The sequence below is a fragment of the Camarhynchus parvulus genome, chromosome 25 (genome assembly GCF_901933205.1).
Source record: "Camarhynchus parvulus chromosome 25, STF_HiC, whole genome shotgun sequence".
NCBI lineage: Eukaryota > Metazoa > Chordata > Aves > Passeriformes > Thraupidae > Camarhynchus > Camarhynchus parvulus.
Window position 1 is genome coordinate 723,383 of NC_044595.1, and position 18,614 is coordinate 741,996.

At 48.3% G+C, this 18,614-nt stretch overlaps 2 protein-coding genes across 2 annotated transcripts; one reads left to right on the forward strand and one right to left on the reverse strand.

Annotated features, from left to right (window-relative positions):
- The first annotated feature begins 301 nt into the window (after positions 1-301).
- Positions 302-1,027, forward strand: LOC115913205 (WAS/WASL-interacting protein family member 1-like). Its single transcript, XM_030965128.1, has one exon. It carries the CDS (start codon positions 302-304, stop codon positions 1,025-1,027), a length of 726 nt encoding a protein of 241 aa, XP_030820988.1.
- Positions 1,028-16,602: 15,575 nt separating this feature from the next.
- On the reverse strand, positions 16,603-18,387 carry LOC115913286 (keratin-associated protein 6-5-like). The gene is made up of 2 exons (XM_030965226.1): positions 18,314-18,387; positions 16,603-17,091 (listed from the first exon to the last, which is right to left on the reverse strand). The coding sequence occupies exon 2, from the start codon at positions 17,067-17,069 to the stop codon at positions 16,710-16,712; it is 360 nt and encodes a 119-aa protein (XP_030821086.1). The 5' UTR covers positions 17,070-17,091; positions 18,314-18,387; the 3' UTR covers positions 16,603-16,709.
- Positions 18,388-18,614: the final 227 nt, after the last annotated feature.

Below are 18,614 nucleotides of genomic sequence, written 5' to 3' on the forward strand. Positions count from 1 at the left end.
GAGCTGGGATGGTTGGGGTTCCACCAGCGGGCTCAGGGCCCCGGTGAGCCGGGTGGTTTGGATGAGGGAGTTTTTCTCCATTGCCACGGGCAGCAGGAGCCGGGGGTGGTGAGGGCAGCAGGGGATGCCAGGAGCCGCTCCAGCCATGCCAGGGCTGCGCTGGGAACACCTGGGATGAGCCAGAGCGAGTCCTGGCACACGGGCTCCAGGCGGGCAAGAGCAGCAGCCGGGCTTTGGGCCGAGTCCTTGGCGTGAGCCGTGGCCGTGCTTTGTCTCGCAGCTCTGCCAGCTGAACCGAAGGATGTCCTGCTCCAGCCTGTGCGTGCCCAGCTGCGGCGTGGCCACCCCGGCCCCTGTGGCTGACACCTGCAACGAGCCCTGCGTGCGGCAGTGCCCCGACTCCACGGTGGTCATCCAGCCGCCGGCCTCGGTGGTCACCTTCCCCGGGCCCATCCTCAGCTCCTTCCCGCAGCAGAGCACCGTGGGCTCGGCCGGAGCTCCCTACGTGGGAGCCGGTGCCGGGGGCGCCTTTGGGAGCCGCGGGGGCTACGGGGGCTACGGGGGCTACGGGGCCCTTGGGGGTTATGGGGGTTATGGAGGTTTTGGGGGCTATGGAGGTTTTGGGGGCTATGGAGGTTTTGGGGGCTATGGCAGCTGTGGCCGCGGTTCCCGCTCCTTCGCGCCTCGCGGGGCCCTGCTAAAGGCCAAAGCCCGGCGGAGCTCAGCGCTGCCGCTGCCCGCGGGCTCCTGCAGCAGCCCCGGCTGCATTGTGCCGCCTGAGCCGGGCTGGAGCTGCAGCCCCTGCTCAGCGCCGAGAGCTGCAGGGTCCCTGTCGCTGCCGTGTGACCCTGCAGAGCCTGGGCCGGCGCCTCGGGCCTTGCCAGCGCTGCCCCAAAAAGCTGCCCCCTCTCTGCACCCCCGGCCAGCTGCGCCCAGCCTCGGCTCAGGCTCTGCCCTGCTCTGCCCAGCCCCGAGCCCCGCAGCCGCCCTGGCACGGGGCACTCTCTGGGCTGCAGCCCTGGGCTGAGCCTCGCTGCTGCTGCTGCTGCTGCTGCTGCCTTGGGATTTTCGTGTTCCCATGGCGTTGTTGCTGGTTTGTCTCTCGCTGACAGCGCCTGTGGCTTTTAAACTCAAAATAAAGACTCTGCATTGCACGAAATATTTTTTTTTTGTCATGGATTTCTTCATCCTGGCCGTAAATGAGTGTCTAAGTGAGGGATGGTGTGGAATGTCCTGTCGTGGAATCACAGGAGGGTTTGGGTTGGGATGGACCTTGAAATTCATCCTGTTCTAAACCCTGCAGTGGGCAGGGACATTTTCCACTGTCCAACCTCGTCTTGGACACTTCCAGGGATGGGGCAGCCCCAGCTTCTCTGGGAAATCCATCCCAGGGCCTCTCCACCCTCACTGGGAGGAATTCCTGGCCAACGTCCCACCTAAACCTCCTCTCCATCAGTCTGACAGCGCCTGTGGGCTTTTCATTTGCAATAAAGAATCTGCAAAGCTGCAATCACTTGGATTTTGGTTGGTTTTTGTGGGTTTGCTCCTCTGATGGTCCGTGTTGAGCTGGGATGTGTTCACAGGATCCCAGAATCATTTTGTTTGTTAAAACCTCCAAAGCATCATCCAATTTTTGGCCGATCCCCACCGTGTCGCCCATCGCAGGGCTCCAATGCCATTTCCTCTTGTTCCTTTGGCAATTCCAGGGGTGGGGACCCCAAACCTCCCTGGGCAGCCCCTTCCAGTCCTGACCACCCTTCCCAGGATGAAATTCTTCCCCAGATGAAGCTCAAGGCCCAACATTTATCATCCATGAATGAACAAAGTTTGGGAGATGTTCGGCATCTCTCACATTTTCCTGTTGCAGCACACAAAGGATGGAAATGAGTCATTATCCCTATTCCAAGGCTTGAAGGGAAAAGTATCAATTAATTTATTTATTCCTTTGTGGTCCTTCAATAAAAAGTTACAATGTCTTCACTTAATTTTGGCAGTTCAAAGCAGCAGTTCAGACGCTGCTTTATGTATTTATAAGCTGTTATTAATCTATTTAAAGCACAATTCTCTTCTCAGCTGCTTCATTATTGAACAAGTGACTTCAAAGGTACGAGTTGAGGCAGTTCCATGTTGGCTTTAGTCAGAATTTATTTTATTCCTTTGAAACTTTCCATTCAAGCGTGGCTCTGCACAAACAGCCACGGCAATGAATTGCTTTGTCTCCTTATCCTCCAAATCTGGATTTATTGCTAGTTTTATCCCTAGGCTTCTTGGAGTGAGCAAAATACATTAAAATTCCATTAATTTTAACTCTTTCTTTAACCAGACCCCTGTTAAGGCAGCTAAATCAGGGCTGAGACAGCAGAATTTATTAATTTATTTTATTCTCACGTGGTCTCACTTGTGCATCCTGAGACACAGAAAGCTTTCCCGTTTTTATTTGGGAATTTGTCTATAACTCCCCAGATTTTATTGATTAGAGATAACTAGAGAAAATATTAAAATTATCACCAGTTGCAGCTGAATTTAGAGACGAGGATACAGCTTGAGCAGCGACTTGAGCTGGGCTTCTGAATGGATAAATTCATCAAAATTCATCAAAACCCTTAGGAATTTTTTTTTTTTAATTTTTAATTTCCAGCCTGAAATTTGCTGGGAGCACAACCCCAGTTTTACTGGGAAAAGTTTTCCATGGGTTTTGCGCTCATATTTTGCGCTGAGCCCAATCCAGCTCTGTTCCCTCGGCGGGGAGGTCTCCAGAGGTCCCTTCCCACCCCAAATTCTGGGATTTTGGGATTCTGGGATTGCCTCTGCCTGTTCAAAGGGCGGCAATTAGGCTCACAATGAGGGTTCGAGGGTTTAATTGAGTTTTTCCAAGCTCTTTTGTGCCCAGACTCTGAGACAGCTCGGTGATGAATTATTTGAGTGGCTCCTCCTTCCCAGGACGCGGTGGAACAGCCTGGGAAATTCACACTTCCAGCGTCATTCCAACAGAGCCTGGAGTGAAGGGAAAATGAAAATTTCTGCTCTGGAAAGTGACATTTTGTGCTCTGAAAATTGAATTTTTCTGCTGTGTTACAGTTCGGGTCTCTGCAGCTGGAAAGATGGGAAAATCCCAGCACAAAAGCACGACAGAAAAAGGGTCTTTTTCCCAATTTCTGGTGTTATCCCCCAAAATTTAATTAATTAGGATCCGGTGCGTGCCTCAGTGATTTACAGCTGCTGTTGCGCCCAAGCAAATTTAAAGAAATATTTCCAAATATTTCCTAGGAAATTCGAGATTTGGAATTAATTTTCTGAGTGATTTTGCACCACAATTGGTTTGCAAAATGTGTGGGTCCGGCTGAGAGCTTAGAAGGAGTTTCAGAAAGTCCCCAGGGTGTGGTGTGACCCCCTAAAACACCGAGCTGGGGACAAAATTCTGTGTCCAGGAAAAGCAGAACGCCAGAAAAAAGAAAACCAGGGACACCTCATGATGCTGCAGCATTTTCAATGAGAGTAAAGCTCAAATCACAATCTAAAATAGCACAGAGAGCAGAAAGAAATTCGGAATTTATATGCACAGGAAATCTCTCGATTTCATTGGTACAACTTTAGCTGTCGATTTGTTTTTTTGTATCGGACTTTTCCAGTCTGATAAAACGGAGCTGGTTGGATGATTTTGGGTATTTTTGGCAATATTTCAAAGGCAGCGAAGCCAGAAATTCATGCCTAGAGCAAGCACACTCCAGGTTTCACTAAACACAGCTGGGAAAGAGCCATAAATGAGGGATTTGTAACAAATATTAAACCCAGTTTCCCTTACACCACCAAACCCGGGGAGGGCTGAGAGACACGGCAGAGAAAAAAGGGGGGGAAAGAGTTTTGGAGGTACATTGGGAAACTACATATATATATATAAATATATAGTTAATATGTATATATAGAGTTTAATTAATATATATATATTAATAAAAAGAACATTAAAACACAACAGAAGGCAGCGGTGTGATGCAAGATCTTTTAATGAGAGGAAGAAGTTACAACTCGTAGTAGCACAGGAGGTTCACACCATCACACACTGAGGAGTAGCTACACCCCAGAGCAGAGGTCTGGGGAGTAAAGCTGGTGTAGGAGAGGAGCGGAGCTGTCAGCACAGCCGCTCCTCGGGAAGAACTAAAACTTCATCCCCAAAGAGAAGGAACAGCAAAAAAAAGCAAATTAATCAGAATAACATCATGGAAGAGATCCTAAACCCTCAGGGAACCGGAGCTGAGATGGAGCAAAATCCACCCAGGAGCAAAATGCACCCAGGAGTAAAATCAATGGAGCCAGGAGCCTTCAGGGCGGGTTTTGGGGTTTTCCCTGCCGGGGCCGGGCTCAGCACTGGTAGCAGGGGTAGCAGCTGCCGTAGGAGTATCTCTGGAAGTAGCGGGACGAGTAGGGCGAGCAGTAGCGGGGGCTGAAGCTCGGGCAGTACTCGCGGTAGCCACAGAGCCGCCCGTAGTAGCCCTGGTAGCCGCAGGGGCTGCCGCAGTCGTAGCTGCGGGAGCTGCAGACGGTGCCGTAGCTGCAGGGGGAGTAGCAGGGATCCTCACACTGCCGCTGGTAGCAGAAAGTCATCTTGAGGCTGGGCAGGAGGGAGGCGAGGCTGGGAGGGAGGAAAAAAAACCGTGAGGTGAGTCCCGACGGCGAGTAAACCCCGAGTAAGTGCTGCAGGGAAGGGAGAGGCAGAAATCACGGCACAGTGCCCTGATCCATCGGTCCATGCCAAATTTTGGGCCAGTTCTTCCCCCTAATCCTCCAGACTGAGGAGGGAGGCGAGGCTGGGAGGAAAAGAGGAATGGGAGAGTTGGGGAATGGTTTGGGTTGGAAGGGAATTAAAGCTCATCCTGTTCTACCCCTGAACGGGCAGAGACAGGGGTCCATAACCCTCACCTTAACCTTAACCCTAACCTGAACCTTAACCTTAATCTTAACCTTAACCTTAACCTTAACCTTAACCTTAACCTTAACCTTAACCTTAACCTTAACCTTAACCCAAACCCTAACCCTGACCCTAACCTTAACCTTAATCCTGACCCTAATCCCAACCCAAACCTTCCTCCAGCCCATGGGGCTCCAAGCTGGCCTTGGACTCTTCCAGGGATCCTTGGAATATCCCGAATTTAGGGCCAGTCCTTCCTCCTAATCCTCCATCCTGAGCTTTCCCACCCAGCCCCGCTGAAAAATGGGGCTGTGACCCAAAGCAGGGCTGGAAAATCCTCAGAGCTGTGCTGGGACAAAGGCGTGAAGGGAAAAGGGGATCCTAGGGGAACTGAGGCTGTTTGGAACAGTCAGACATTAAAAATTCAGGAGCAAAGATTGGTTTGCGCTCCTAAATCACAAATCAATTCTTGGCTGCAGCATCTGCTGATAAGCAGGGGGAAAAAATGAGGGGGAACAGCCCCAAATCCGTCCGTTCATCATCCTCTGAATTCCCCAGATCTGTTCCCACTTACCCTCGGCTGCAAGGAGGAGAAGGCAGGAGCAGGGAATGGTTCCTCGGCAGGGATGCGGGGTTTTTATGGAGCTCCCGGTCCCGCCCCGCACACCCCGCACGCGTCGGGCTCAGCCCTAATTAATTCCCAGCCCCTTTTCGTCCCTTCATCGATATCCCAAGGTCCGGCACCGGCACCGGGAGGCTCCGCCCGCCACGTCCCTTTCATCCCAAAGCCACTCAGCGCAATTAAGGCTCGCCATCATCATCATCATCATCATCATCATCATCATCATCATCGCGCTGAATTTGCGCTTTTTGGCGCAGCGGCGACTCCTCGGGATCAGCAAAGTCCCGTGGAATTCCCAACGTGGCAGCTTTGGGACACTGAGTGTGTTTTGTTGTGCTTTTTTTTTTTCCTCCTGGAAAAATCGTGGAAGGCATAAGCTGTGTTTTTAATGAATTTCATCACTCCTAATGACACTGGAGCATCCCTGCGGATCCCTCCCAACATTTCCGGTGATTTGGAGCCGCCACGCCAGGGGATATTATTGATTCAGCCGGAAAATATTGATTCAACGAGAAAATACTGATTCAGCCGGGAAATATTGATTCAGGCAGAAAATTGGCCTGCAAGCATCGAACTGGCACGTCCAGGATGTATTTTTAAAGGGGGAAAAAATCTCCCCGAGACCCAGTTCCGAAGGTATAAATTAGAACTTTAATAAAGGCAGGAAACAGGACACCCCAATGCACGTTTTTGGAGAGGGTGTTACATAAGAGCGGGGCGTAGCAAGGTGCTGTTAATATTGAAATAATAAATCTCTTTGTGCCCGAAAATATTTAATAAGTCTTAATGAAGGCTTTGATATTCCAAATTTAGAGAAAGGCCCAGAACTCCTGACGTGCTGCCTGTCATTATCCTCCCTTGGGATGGGAGTAAACAGCAAAACAGGGTTTGGAGGCGAAGGTCACCCCAGCATTATTCACCTTCATTAGGGCGAATTAAACACCTCAACAATATGAAGAAGAATTTACATTAAACCATATTTGGAATTTGGGGGGTTTCTCGGGAAAACTGCGGTCATTACAGAGATAAATCCCTGCGGTTTTTTAGCTTTTCCCTGGGTTTTTTATCTTTCTCCTTGTCAGGAACCCCCGAAAGAATCGTTTTGTGATCGAAGGGAAAAAAACCACCGAGCAGATCTTTTTGGAGCCAGCGAAATTCGCCTTGCTTGGGCTGGCTCTGCAGGAAATTCAGTTCCTGAATGGATTTCATAAAACACGTCTGGAGACTTCAAATATCGTAAAATAAACCTGGAGATTAGAAATATGGTTTTTCCCGCTTGAAATAATTTAGATTTGTTGGGTATTTCTACCTGCTCTGAGGTTCATTTAAGTCATTGATGTCTGGTTTTATTCAAATGTATTTCCAGTCTTACATGGAAAAGGATCACCATTTCTTCCTACGACTTTGGGGTTTATCAAAGCTGGGTCGAATTACTTAATAATAATTTTAAAAATAAAAATAAAAACAAATAAAATATATCAATATAAATATAACGTTAACTATAATATAAAAATAAATGTAAATATACATACAGATATAGAAATAGATTAATAGATAAATATAAATATAAGTGTAAGTATAAGTATAAAAATAAAAATAGATATAGATATAAATATAGATATAGATATAGATATAGATATAGATATAGATATAGATATAGATATAGATATAGATATAGATATAAATATAAATATAAATATAAATATAAATATAAATATAAATATAAATATAAATAAAATTCTGACCTAAAAACACAATTTTGAAATAGACCCAAACAATAAATTATCTCCAGGGATTTTCATTTTGAAAAACAATTGAAATTCCTTCTCCCTAAATGAATCCAAGGTCATTGCAGGTTTCACATATTACCATTTGTCCATTCATCCCAAATTGGGATTGCGAGCATCCATTAATTCTGCTCTCAATATCCTTCCTTCCTTTTCCTGCTGTAACTCAGATTTCGCCACCCTCACTCCCCGTTTGTAATTGAGCCTGGACATGAAAGGAAAGAGAAGCACGAAGTCATCCCTGTGGCAGCCCTGGGAGCTGAGTAAGGATCCCAAAGCGAGGAAAACAACCCCATCAGCTGCGGGGTGACGTGCGGGGCTGGGAGGAGAAGGAGTTTGAAGCACCACGGGCTGGGGTAGATAAATGTATAAAAGGGAGCCGAGTCCACGGCTCTGCACTCCCGCCTTCAGCCTTCAGCCTCGGCTCTTGCTCAGCGTGGTAAGTCGGGCTTAAGGGGCTCTGCTGCTGGGTTTGGCCGTAGAGGGGTAGGGCAGGGAGTTAAACTGTGAAATTGTGGTTTAGAAGCGATTTCGTGGCCGTGCAGTTTGGGGTATTTGTTAAAAATGGGGTATTAACCTATATTTTTACATATATACATATATATATACACACACACATATATATATAAAATATATTATATATTATATATATAATATATATAATAAATCCATATTTTATATGTGTATATATATCTAAAATATATATACTTTATATATATATGTATATAAAATACGGGTTAATACCCCATTTTAAACAAATATCTCAGATGCATGGCCATGAAATCATATATATATATATATATATATATATATATATATATATATATATATGAATGAAATGAAACGAAAAAAAAGTAAATAAATATGGGTTAATACCTCATTTTATACTATGGGTTTTTACATAGATAAACATATATATATATATATAAAAATTAATTACTAATTTCTACATTTAGTAAATATGGAAATTTGGCGTATCTAGACATCCCTTATGGGAAATGCATTACGTGAGGATATTATGGGTTATTTCAGGATTTATTGCTAATTGGCTGTGCCAGGGAGGTTCAGGTGGGACATCAGGGCAAGGTTCTTCCTGCCGAGAGTGGCCTTGGACGGAGAGGTTCAGTTGGGTTCATCCTTCTCTCCTCTCCCTGCTTTCCATCCTCCCACCGGGCTCCCAAAAGCCTCAAATCGCTGCTGGGCCCATCTCCGAGCTCTCCTTTCAAACTGCTCCAGATGGGAGCCCTGGGAGGGAGGGGAGGCCCTAAATTCGGGATATTCCAAGGATTCCGCATCCCTGGAAACGTCCAAGGCCAGCTTGGAGCCCCCTGGGCTGGAGGAAGGCTTGGATTAGGGTTAAGGTTAAGGTTAGAGTTAGGGTTAGAGTTATGGTTAAGGTTAGAGTTAGGGTTAGGGTTATGGTTAAGGTTAGAATTAGGGTTAGGGTTATGGTTAAGGCTAGGGTTAGGGTTAGGGTTATGGTTAAGGTTAGGGTTAAGATTAAGGTTAAGGTTAGGGTTAGGGTTAGGGTTATGGTTAAGGTTAGGGTTAAGATTAAGGTTAAGGTTAGGGTTAGGGTTAGGGTTAGGGTTATGGTTAAGGTTAGGTTTAAGGTTAAAGTTAGGGTTAGGGTTCAGTTTAAGTTTAGGGCTCGGTTTAGGGTTAGGGTTAGGCTTTAGTTTAAGGTTATGGTTGGCGTTCGCGACTCCTGTCGCTGCCCGTTCAGGGGTAGAACAGGATGAGCTTCAATTCCCTTCCAACCCAAACCATTCCCCCAATCCTCTTTTTCCATCCCCATTCCTAGGATCAGGGCACTTTTTTCCTCCCAGCACTCGCCTCCCTCCTGCCCCAGCCCCCCCCGCCAGCCCAAGATGACTTTCTGCTACCAGCGGCAGTGTGAGGATCCCTGCTACTCCCCCTGCAGCTACGGCACCGTCTGCAGCTCCCGCAGCTATGACTGCGGCAGCCCCTGCGGCTACCAGGGCTACTACGGGCGGCTCTGTGGCTACCGCGAGTACTGCCCGAGCTTCAGCCCCCGCTACTGCTCGCCCTACTCGTCCCGCTACTTCCAGAGATACTCCTACGGCAGCTGCTACCCCTGCTACCAGTGCTGAGCCCGGCCCCAGCATGGAAACCCCAAAACCCGCCCTGAACGGTCCTGCCGGATTGATTTTGCTCCTGGGTGCATTTTGCTCCTGGGTGGATTTTGCTCCATCTCAGCTCTGGTTCGCTGAGGGTTTAGGATCTCTTCCATGATGTTATTCTGATTAATTTGCTTTTTTTTGCTGTTCCTTCTCTTTGGGGATGAGGTTTTTGTGTGTCCCGAGGAGCGGCTGTGCTGACAGCTCCGCTCCTCTCCTACACCAGCTTTACTCCCCAGACCTCTGCTCTGGGGTGTAGCTACTCCTCAGTGTATGATGGTGTGAACCTCCTGTGCTACTACGAGCTGTAACTTCTTCCTCTCATTAAAAGATCTTGCATCACACCACTGCCTTCTGTTGTGTTTTAATGTTCTTTTTAACACTGTATTTGACTTTGTAAATTATTCATTTGGCACACATAGAAAAAAAATAAAAATTGGCACCAGTTTCTCATCTCTGCGGTTTTTAGCAGAATTTTAGGGGACTGAGGGTGCGCTGAACACCTCGATTTCTGCTCCAAAATTCACATTTGCCATGTCCCCAACTCTGCCCCTCTTCGAGCAAAAACATTCCTGTTTCCAAAAGCACCAGCTGAAAAAAAAGTGAAGATTTAGGAAAAATTAATCAGGACATTTCCAGCCCAAGTTCCGCCCCGCAGGAAGATCCAGTTTTGGATGGGATTTCCATTAGGAATTGTCTCCCCACAGCCCCGGAGTGCAGGTGGGAGGCGGAATTCCCTCCCCAAACCCCCAAACCCCAAATCCCCAAACCCCAAACCCCAAACCCCAAATCCCCAAACCCCAAACCCCCCCAGATCCCCAAATCCCTGATGGGAGCTCAGGTTCTGCTCCCCCTTGAGCTGTGCCAGGGTGGGAAATTTGGGAAAATTCCTCCTGGAAAGGGCTGCCAGGTTTTGGAAGGGGCTCCGGGAGGGTCGGATCCCCATCCCTGGAGGTGTCCGAGGAATTCCTGGAATTCTGTGTGGGCTTGGATTTGATCCTGGTGCCTTCTCCAACCTCCGGGATCCCGGAATTCCGGCTTTTCCTTTTCCTGCGTGAGTTCAGATCTGATAAAACAGGCTAAAAATGCAAACCAACGTTTCCCTCCGCTGGTCAGGAGGTGCAAATTCAGCAGCCGAAGGGATTCATTTCTTATTTAAAGTTGCTCTGGTCTAGGCGTGAATTTGGTTTAAAAGTTTAAAAAGAGTGGAGTAGAAAATAAACTTTCCTGTTGCAGAGTCCAAAAGCAATTGGAATTTATTTGTATTTTCAGAATGCGTTTTTTCAAAATGTTCGGACTTAAGTTTTGTATAGAATATTAGAAAAAAAAAAAAAAAGAAGCACTGAATGGGGATGAGCAGGTTTTAACCCGTCCCATGAATCAGAGCCCTTCATTAAACGCCTCCATTTATTATTCCCCAGGAATTTCACTCCATCTTTCTCTAATTAACTAAAGGTTCTATAAATTAGATTTCCACCTAATGACCAAATTCTTTCTTGAGTTCTTCACTGTGTTTTCATGCACAGAAATGAATTCCTGCTTCTGCAGGAGTTTTACATTTTCAGGGTTCTGGACACCCAAATTTTGCATAAATTTGGATCATTGAAGGGACTTTGGAAAATATTCTGAGTTTGCTGATCTTCCCAGGGCAATTCCTGGCCCTTCAGTGTCCCTCGGCCCTTTGGGAGGTGCTTTGGTCACTCAGAAATTATCTGACCAATGTAAACATCAACAAAATTAAATTTATTTGTCCATGTCACACCTTCAATTAAAATAATTGGTTTCCTCTCCATCAGCGGTTATTAATCTATTCTCAGCTCAACCTGGCAACACCAAAAAACCCACAATATTTTTGTCTTAAAAACCTTTTTGGCTCCTCCTCAGCTTTAGTGATGAAATCCAGATTTCAGAACGGACAAGGGAATTTATAGGAGCTATAATTATAAAATTATTTTGCAGCAAATCTTACTAACGCTGATTTTCAGCCTTCCCAGCACAAATCAAGAGGCTTTTTTTAAAATTCAGCAAATACCTCCCTGTTCGACCTTCCCCCGCAGTGAGCCAAGCCTCATTTGCATATTAAATGAGGATAATGACAGGCACTGGGGAAGTGCTGAGCCTCATCAGAATTTCTGGTATCAGCGCCCTCCCAAAACAATCATTAGAGCTCCTTTGGCAATGTTGGGATTCTTTCAACCCTCCCGGTTTAAATTCCTCGGGTAGAGCAGGGAAGGGAGCCCCCGGGGGACAAGGGAGGTTTTTTTCATTATTTAAATTATTTATATTTATTTATAATTCCTGCCGTCCCCTGGAGCAGAGTGACGGAGATACGGCTGGAAAATGCCACCACAGCAGGTTGGGGAGCAATTCCTGCCTCAGGAAAAATCCCTCCCAAGGGAACGTCCAGCCCTTTGTGCTCTCCAGCCCACCCGAGGCAGGAAAATAATTTGATTATTTTAACTCCTATGAGTTTTGGAGACCTGGATTTCATCCCTAAAGCTGAGGAGGACCCCGAAGGTTTTTTTTTTTAAGGTGAAAGAGATCTTTGGCTCATTATTGTGGATATGGAGCCATGGAATAGGTTGGGTTGGAATGACCACGCTTTCCTGCATCTCAGGTTGCTCCAAGTCCTGGTTTTGGACACTTCCAGGACGGGAAATCCATGGAATAACCTGGGACCCTCACAGGGAACAATCCCTCCCCAGAATCCCACCCAAATTCCCCCTCTGTCCCCCTGACCCCATTCCCTGTGTCCTGTCCCTGCAGTTCCTGAGGAAAAGTCCCTCTCCAGCTTCCCTGCAGATCCTGGAGGGGCTCTGGGGTCTCCACATTCCCAACATTCCCACCTGGATCCATCGGGGAGGGGCTCCAGTTCCTTTATCAAATTCGTGGTCTCCTCTGGACCGGCTCCAACGATTCCAGGTCCCTTTTATTTTGGGGACAGCAGAACCCGGCACAGAATTCCCGGTGGGATCCCACCAGAGAGAGCAGAAGGAGAGAAGCCCCTGCCTGACCCCCTTGCCCATGAATGCAGCCCAGCACAGAGAGGGATTCTGGCCAGCTCATGCCCATGGATCCCATATATAAACCCCACAAATATCAGGCACGTGAATGATATCACAAGACACCGACTCAAGCAAATTTTTCTAATAATTTCATCTGGGAAAAAAAAAAAAAAAAAAAAAAAAAAAACCAAACCCTCACAACATAAAAATTAACCACATTTCTCAGATGCTGCTTTAATTGATCCCATGCCTCGGCCTGTACCTCTCCTAGGACAAATTATAGGCAGGAGAAGGACCTAAAAGAATCAATGGAACGCCTGTCATTAATTGTGACGGAAATCCCGGAGCGCTTGGGGTCATTCTCCTCCGCTCCCCGTCTGCTTTACGTCACCCCAAAACGTGCAGCGCCCACCTCCCTGGTGGGGCCACGAGGTAAAGAACCAATCCATGGCTTCCCAGCTGACCAGGAATTGGGGCTGGAGCTGTTCTGTGTAGCCTCCAGCCCCATTCCCAGCCGTCCTCCGGGTGCTTTCCCAGAAATCCCTCTGTCCTGGAAAGTCTGGAGATGAAAGAATCTCCCGGGCTGTAATCACAGCGCTCAACCCCAGGAATTCCAAAATTGTCCTAAATGCAGAGGAAAACAATTATAGCAATTGGGCTGCTGATGTACTTCCCAAATTTGTCCCGTGACTAAGGGGAGCTCTCGGGGAACTGCTCTGACCTCCACAATGGGAATATAAAAATGCTCCCAACCCCGGCGCTCCTCACACGGCTCCTCTTGGTTTGCTCTTCCCACCAAACTCGGTAAGTCCAGATCCCGTTCTCCTGGAGAATCCTTGAATTTGGGGAGAAATCCTTTGCTCGTGGGTGTTTTCTCCTGGATGCTTTTAATCTGGGACGGCATCAACTCCTGGGCATTCCCATGGAATGGGAAAGATGGGAAGTTAAGTTTAATCTGGGGGACATTCCCATGTCTTTGGAAAGATGGGAAGCTGAGTTAGAAGTTCTGGGTTTCTTTTTTCCCAGTGGTGACGTCTGGAATTTTCAGGCCTGGTTGTGCAAGGAGGAAATGGCTCTTTCTGAGGGGATGTTGCAATGGGGAATATGGAAAAGTCCCAGGAATTGTTTTTGTCCCACTGGAGTCCCTGGGGCAGCTCTGAGCTGCAGGGTTTAAACCTTCTCTGTCCAGCACAGTGTCCTTGCTAGAACTGGCACTGACAAAGCCAGGAGAAGGAATTGTTTATGTGCCAAGATTAAAAGCAGACAGGGAGGCTGGAGACTTAATGAACTCCTTGAGTTGTGCGTGTCCAAGAACTCCGGAAAACGCCAGGAGGGATTCGAGTCAGACACTGGGACTCCCTCACTGGGGTGGGATTTACCTCAGCTGACTATCCTGGGAGCCTGGACGCCAAACAAATCCCTTCCTCAGGAAGATTTTCCTTTCTTGGAAAGGGTTTTCAGGATTCGGAAGGGAGGTTTGGAGTCCGCATCCCAAGGAAGGACTGGACGTGGCACTCAGAGCTCTGGGCTGGGGTTGGACTCCATCTTGGAGGTCTTTTCTGACTTAATGATCTTTGGGATCCTGGGGTTCTGGAATCATGGGGTTCTGGAATCCAGGGATTCTGGGGTTCTGGAATTCTGGGGTTCTGGAATCCCAGGATTCTTGGGTTCTGGAAATCTGGGATTCTGGGGTTCCTTGAATCCTGGGATTATGGGGTTCTGGAATAATGGGATTCTGGAATACTGGGGTTTTGGGGTCCTGGAATCCCGGGATTCTGGGGTTCAGGAATCCTGGGGTTCTGGGGTTCTGGAATCCTGGGATTCTGGGTTTCTGGAATTCTAGGATCTTGGGATTCCAGGAAATCTATGACACGAAAATCCCACGCAAACCCGAGGGATTCACTCAACATTTCCACCCAACCTCACCACGACCCTGCCCTCACAACCCCTTTTTTCTCCCCCTTTTTCTCCCTCCCCGTCCCAGGCTCACCTCCACCCCCGCACCCCCACCATGTCCTGCTGCTACTCCCCGTGCTGCTACAGCCTGTGCTGCTCCCCCTGCTACCGCACCTGCACGCGCACCTACAGCTGCAGCCCCTACATCACCCGCACGCTGAGCTGCTGCCGCCGCTCCTACGGCAGCTGCTGCACCTCCCGGCGCTGCACCACGCGCTACTGCTACCCCTCGTGCTGCTCCTACTCCTGCTGCTACCCCTGCTGCTGATCCCCCAGGAAAATCCCCACGAACAGACCCACGCCCACGGAAGACGAACGGACGAGCCCGCTGTTGATGTTCGCACGAGCGCGGAGCCCCCACGGCGAAGTCGCCGCCAGTGGGGGCTTTGCTGTGCTCTGAAACCTCTTGGGGTTTCTGGTTTTTGTTGTTGTCTCTGTCTCCTTCTTCCTGCCTTTCTCAACTCTCCTGATATTCTGCACTTAAAGCCTCCCACGGCCCCTTCAGCAATGGGAGGGGCGATCTGCAATTCATGCGAAGCTTCTCGGAGTTGCTGCAATGGGGCTGGAGGACCTCTGTGAAATTAGATTTGGTGCCATCTGCATTTTCAATAAGCACTTCCAGCACGGCGCTGCAGCCCTGGGTGAGGGAGCGTTACGGCTGTCTCGCCTTTGATCTGCTTTTACGAGGACCTGAAGGATGAACAACACAACTTCAGCAAAAAGGAATGTTCTGGAGAGCAGTGACTCATCTGCTGGAGCTGCCTCCAGCATCCCAAAACTATAATCTTTCTGTGTCTGTGCCAGCTCTTTTTCTTGTTCTATTAAATACTTTCTGCATTTGAAAAAAAAACCCAAACCTCTGGAGATCCGGTTGTTTTCTTGCCTGTGTCCTTGGTTTGGGTGGATATTCTGGGAGTTGGGGAATTCTGAAGGGGCTTTCTGGACTCGAATCCGTGTCCAGCTCTGGGCCCCTCATGGGAAGGGGGCATTGAGGGGCTGGAGAATATCCAGGGATGGGAAAGGGGCTGGAGCAGCTGGAAAAGGGAGCGGAGAATCCTGTGGGAGGCTCACCCTGGAGAAAAGGGGGATCCAGGGGGAATTTCGGGCTCTTCAAGGGGGGGATTTGGGATCTGATCCCAGGGAACAGGGACAGAACGAGGGGAAACGGCCTCGAGTTGTGCCAGGGGAGGCTCAGGTTGGACACGAGGAGAAATTCCCTCCTGGTCAGGTCTTGGAAGGAGCTGGCCAGGAGGAATGAGGACATTTCAATCTTTTTTTTTGTCTTTAGGAGTATTTGCCTTTCCCCCCCCACTTTCCTCCCCGTTTTCTGGCTTTTAGTCCTTGGATTTAGTGTCTTATTGAAACTGCACCCATAAAAATGGATTTTATTCAGCTCAAACGGATTTTCTTCTTTTCCGTGTGGAAGATCAAGGGGGTGGTTTGAGTTTTCCAGGCCAACATCCACACAAGCAAAGCCACCATATTTCCCTCTTGTCCTGTCCCTGTTCCCTGGGATCAGATCCCAAAATTCTCCTTGAAAGAGCCCAAAATCCCCCCTGGATCTCCCTTTTCTCCAGGCTGAACCCACCCCAGCTCCCTCAGGATCCTCCATTCCCTTTTCCAGCTGCTCCAACTCCATTCCCTTATCAGGAACCCACTCCTGTCCCTCAATGTCCATCTTGGCATGAAAGGCCCAGAACTGGACACAGGATTGAGTTCATAATTTTGTCTTCCAATCCTTTTGCTGTGAAGGATTTCATATTTGTAAGTCCTCCACCCAATTTCTGGCATTAATTCGAATTTAAAATAAGCATAAAAAAAGAGCAAACAGGATGCTGAGGCTTCCTCAGGATTTTGGATGCCAAAGACTTCAAGCTCTTTGAGAAACTTAAATGACAAATAAACCCAGAAATGCTGAATTGATGCAGAAAAAAATCTTTAATAGGAATGAAACACAGAGATAACTTTAAAGGGATACAGAACGAAAGGACCACACACCCAAAGTCTCATAACACCCACATCATCCAGTCAGAGGGAACATTTTGTACAGCACTGCCAAAAACACGGAATTCGGTTTGCTTGGAGGATTGAGGAGAAGTTCTGGGTTGAGAGGAGAGCTGGGGCAGTGGGATGAAGGCAAATCACCTCCAGCACTTCAGCAGCAGTGCAGAGCTCTCGGAGCACCCCAGCCATGCCTCTTGTCCCCAAAACTCTGCCCAACCACGGTCTCCACCGCTGGACTCTCCATCAATCCCACCAAACCCGGGCTGGGTTTTGAGGCGGCTCCCTTCAGCTTTAGTAGCAGCCCCCGAAGCTGAACCTTCGGCCGTAGCGGGAGCCGAAGGGGAACCCATAACGGCCGGAGTAGAACCCGGGGTATCCATAGCAGTCCCCAAAGCCGTAGAGGCCCCGGTAGCCCCCATAGAGCCCCCCGGAGCCGTAGCAGTCCCCGGAGCCGAAGAGGCCCCGGTAGCCGTACAAGCCGCCGTAGCCGTAGCGGTCCCCGAAGCCGTAGAGGCCGCGGGAGCCGTAGAGGCTCCCGTAGCCCCGGTAGCCGCAGGGGCTCCCACAGTCGTAGCCCCGGTAGCCGTAGAGGCCCCCGTAGTTGCAGGAGGAGTAGCAGTCGTCGTCGCACTGGCCTTGGAGGAAAGTCATCTTTGGGAAGTGGAGGTAAAACCTGCAGCGGGGAGGAAAGGAAGCGCGGTAAATACTCCGAGAGTACTGTCGCAGACATCCTTTTCACTAAAAATCCTTTCTTAGGATTTTTTCCCTTCTGAGGAGCTGAGGCCTCAGAGACAAAATGTAAACAATAATTGTCTGCTGCTGTGGAATGCAACAGGCGGATCCGTGATTGATCTCCTGTGGATGTTTGGATCCGGCGACCACTCACAGCAGAGCTGGCTCTCGCTCTCTGTCGGAGGCAGCTGCCTTTGTTATCATTCTTTTCTTTTCTATTCTTAGCTTAGCTAGCTTCTGAGCTGAAACCTTTCCTTCTATTTCTTTGTAGTATAGTTATCATGTAATATATATATATATCATAAAATAATAAATCAAGCCTTCTGAACATGGAGTCAACGTTCTCGTCTCTTCCCTCAACCAAGAACCCTTGTGACCACTGCCACAGAGTGCAACCTCAGAGCGCAAAATCTTCCTCGCCAGTCCCGTGAGAACGAGGGCAGAAGGAAAAATTATGACCTCAGCTGCTTCTTAATGCCCCGTTTGTATAATCTGCTCATTTACCCACTGCCTTCAAATTATTTTATATTCCACGTTCATGCAGATTCAATATATTTGTGTGAGACTGTTTCTGTATTCCTGGCATTGGTGGAACCCCTGATGGAATCAGCGGTCACAGATCAAAACCTTGCTGCTGCTGCTTCAGGGTTTTTCCTGAGGCAATTAACAACCCTAATTCTCTTTTACAATATCAGCTTTTTATGGAGCTCTGCATTCCTGACCTCATCAGGAAAGTCTTCCCAGAATTTTCCTGTGATAACACCCCTCAGGTTTTGGCTCCATCACCCTAAGACCCATTTCAGCGCTTTCCACCCATTTTAATTTGCACCTGGGAATGCTGAGAGCCCATAGAAGAAACCACAAGAACATCTATGCAGCCAGACAGACCCAAAATCCCACTTAAAATAGGAGATTTAAGAAAAAACCCACCAAGCGTCATGGTGGGGAAACCCTTTCCTACCTCTGCTGTCCTGAAAATCCCTTATCAGGGAACCCAGGTACCAACAGGACCAGGAGAGTTCCGCCTGCAGCTTTAAAAGTCGAACCCAGTGAGCCCAAGCAAAAGGAACAGCAAATCCTGACAGTTCAGAGGAGCCACAACCCCAACAGAAATTCTGAAAGGAAAATTCCCAGCGCAGGGGGAGAAAGGAGGAAAAGCTTACCAAGTTCACCGGGAGGAGAAGGCAGGAGAGCTGATGAGGAGCCCTGAGCTCCAAGCCCTTTTTATACTCCAGCTTTGACCTCCTGGCTTATCTCAGACGCCCTGTGGATTCAAAAGCTTTGGAATCCTACTGGTTGGCAAACAGATTTGCCTGTACGCGTCATATCTTCAATTAATGTAATTTTCCTCATTGTTTGGGATTATTAGTGTGTTCCCGTATGTCCCGTGTATTACAGGTTTCTTTCATCTTAACATTTTCTGGGCCAGCAACATTCCTGATACCATTTTACTGCCTCCTTTGT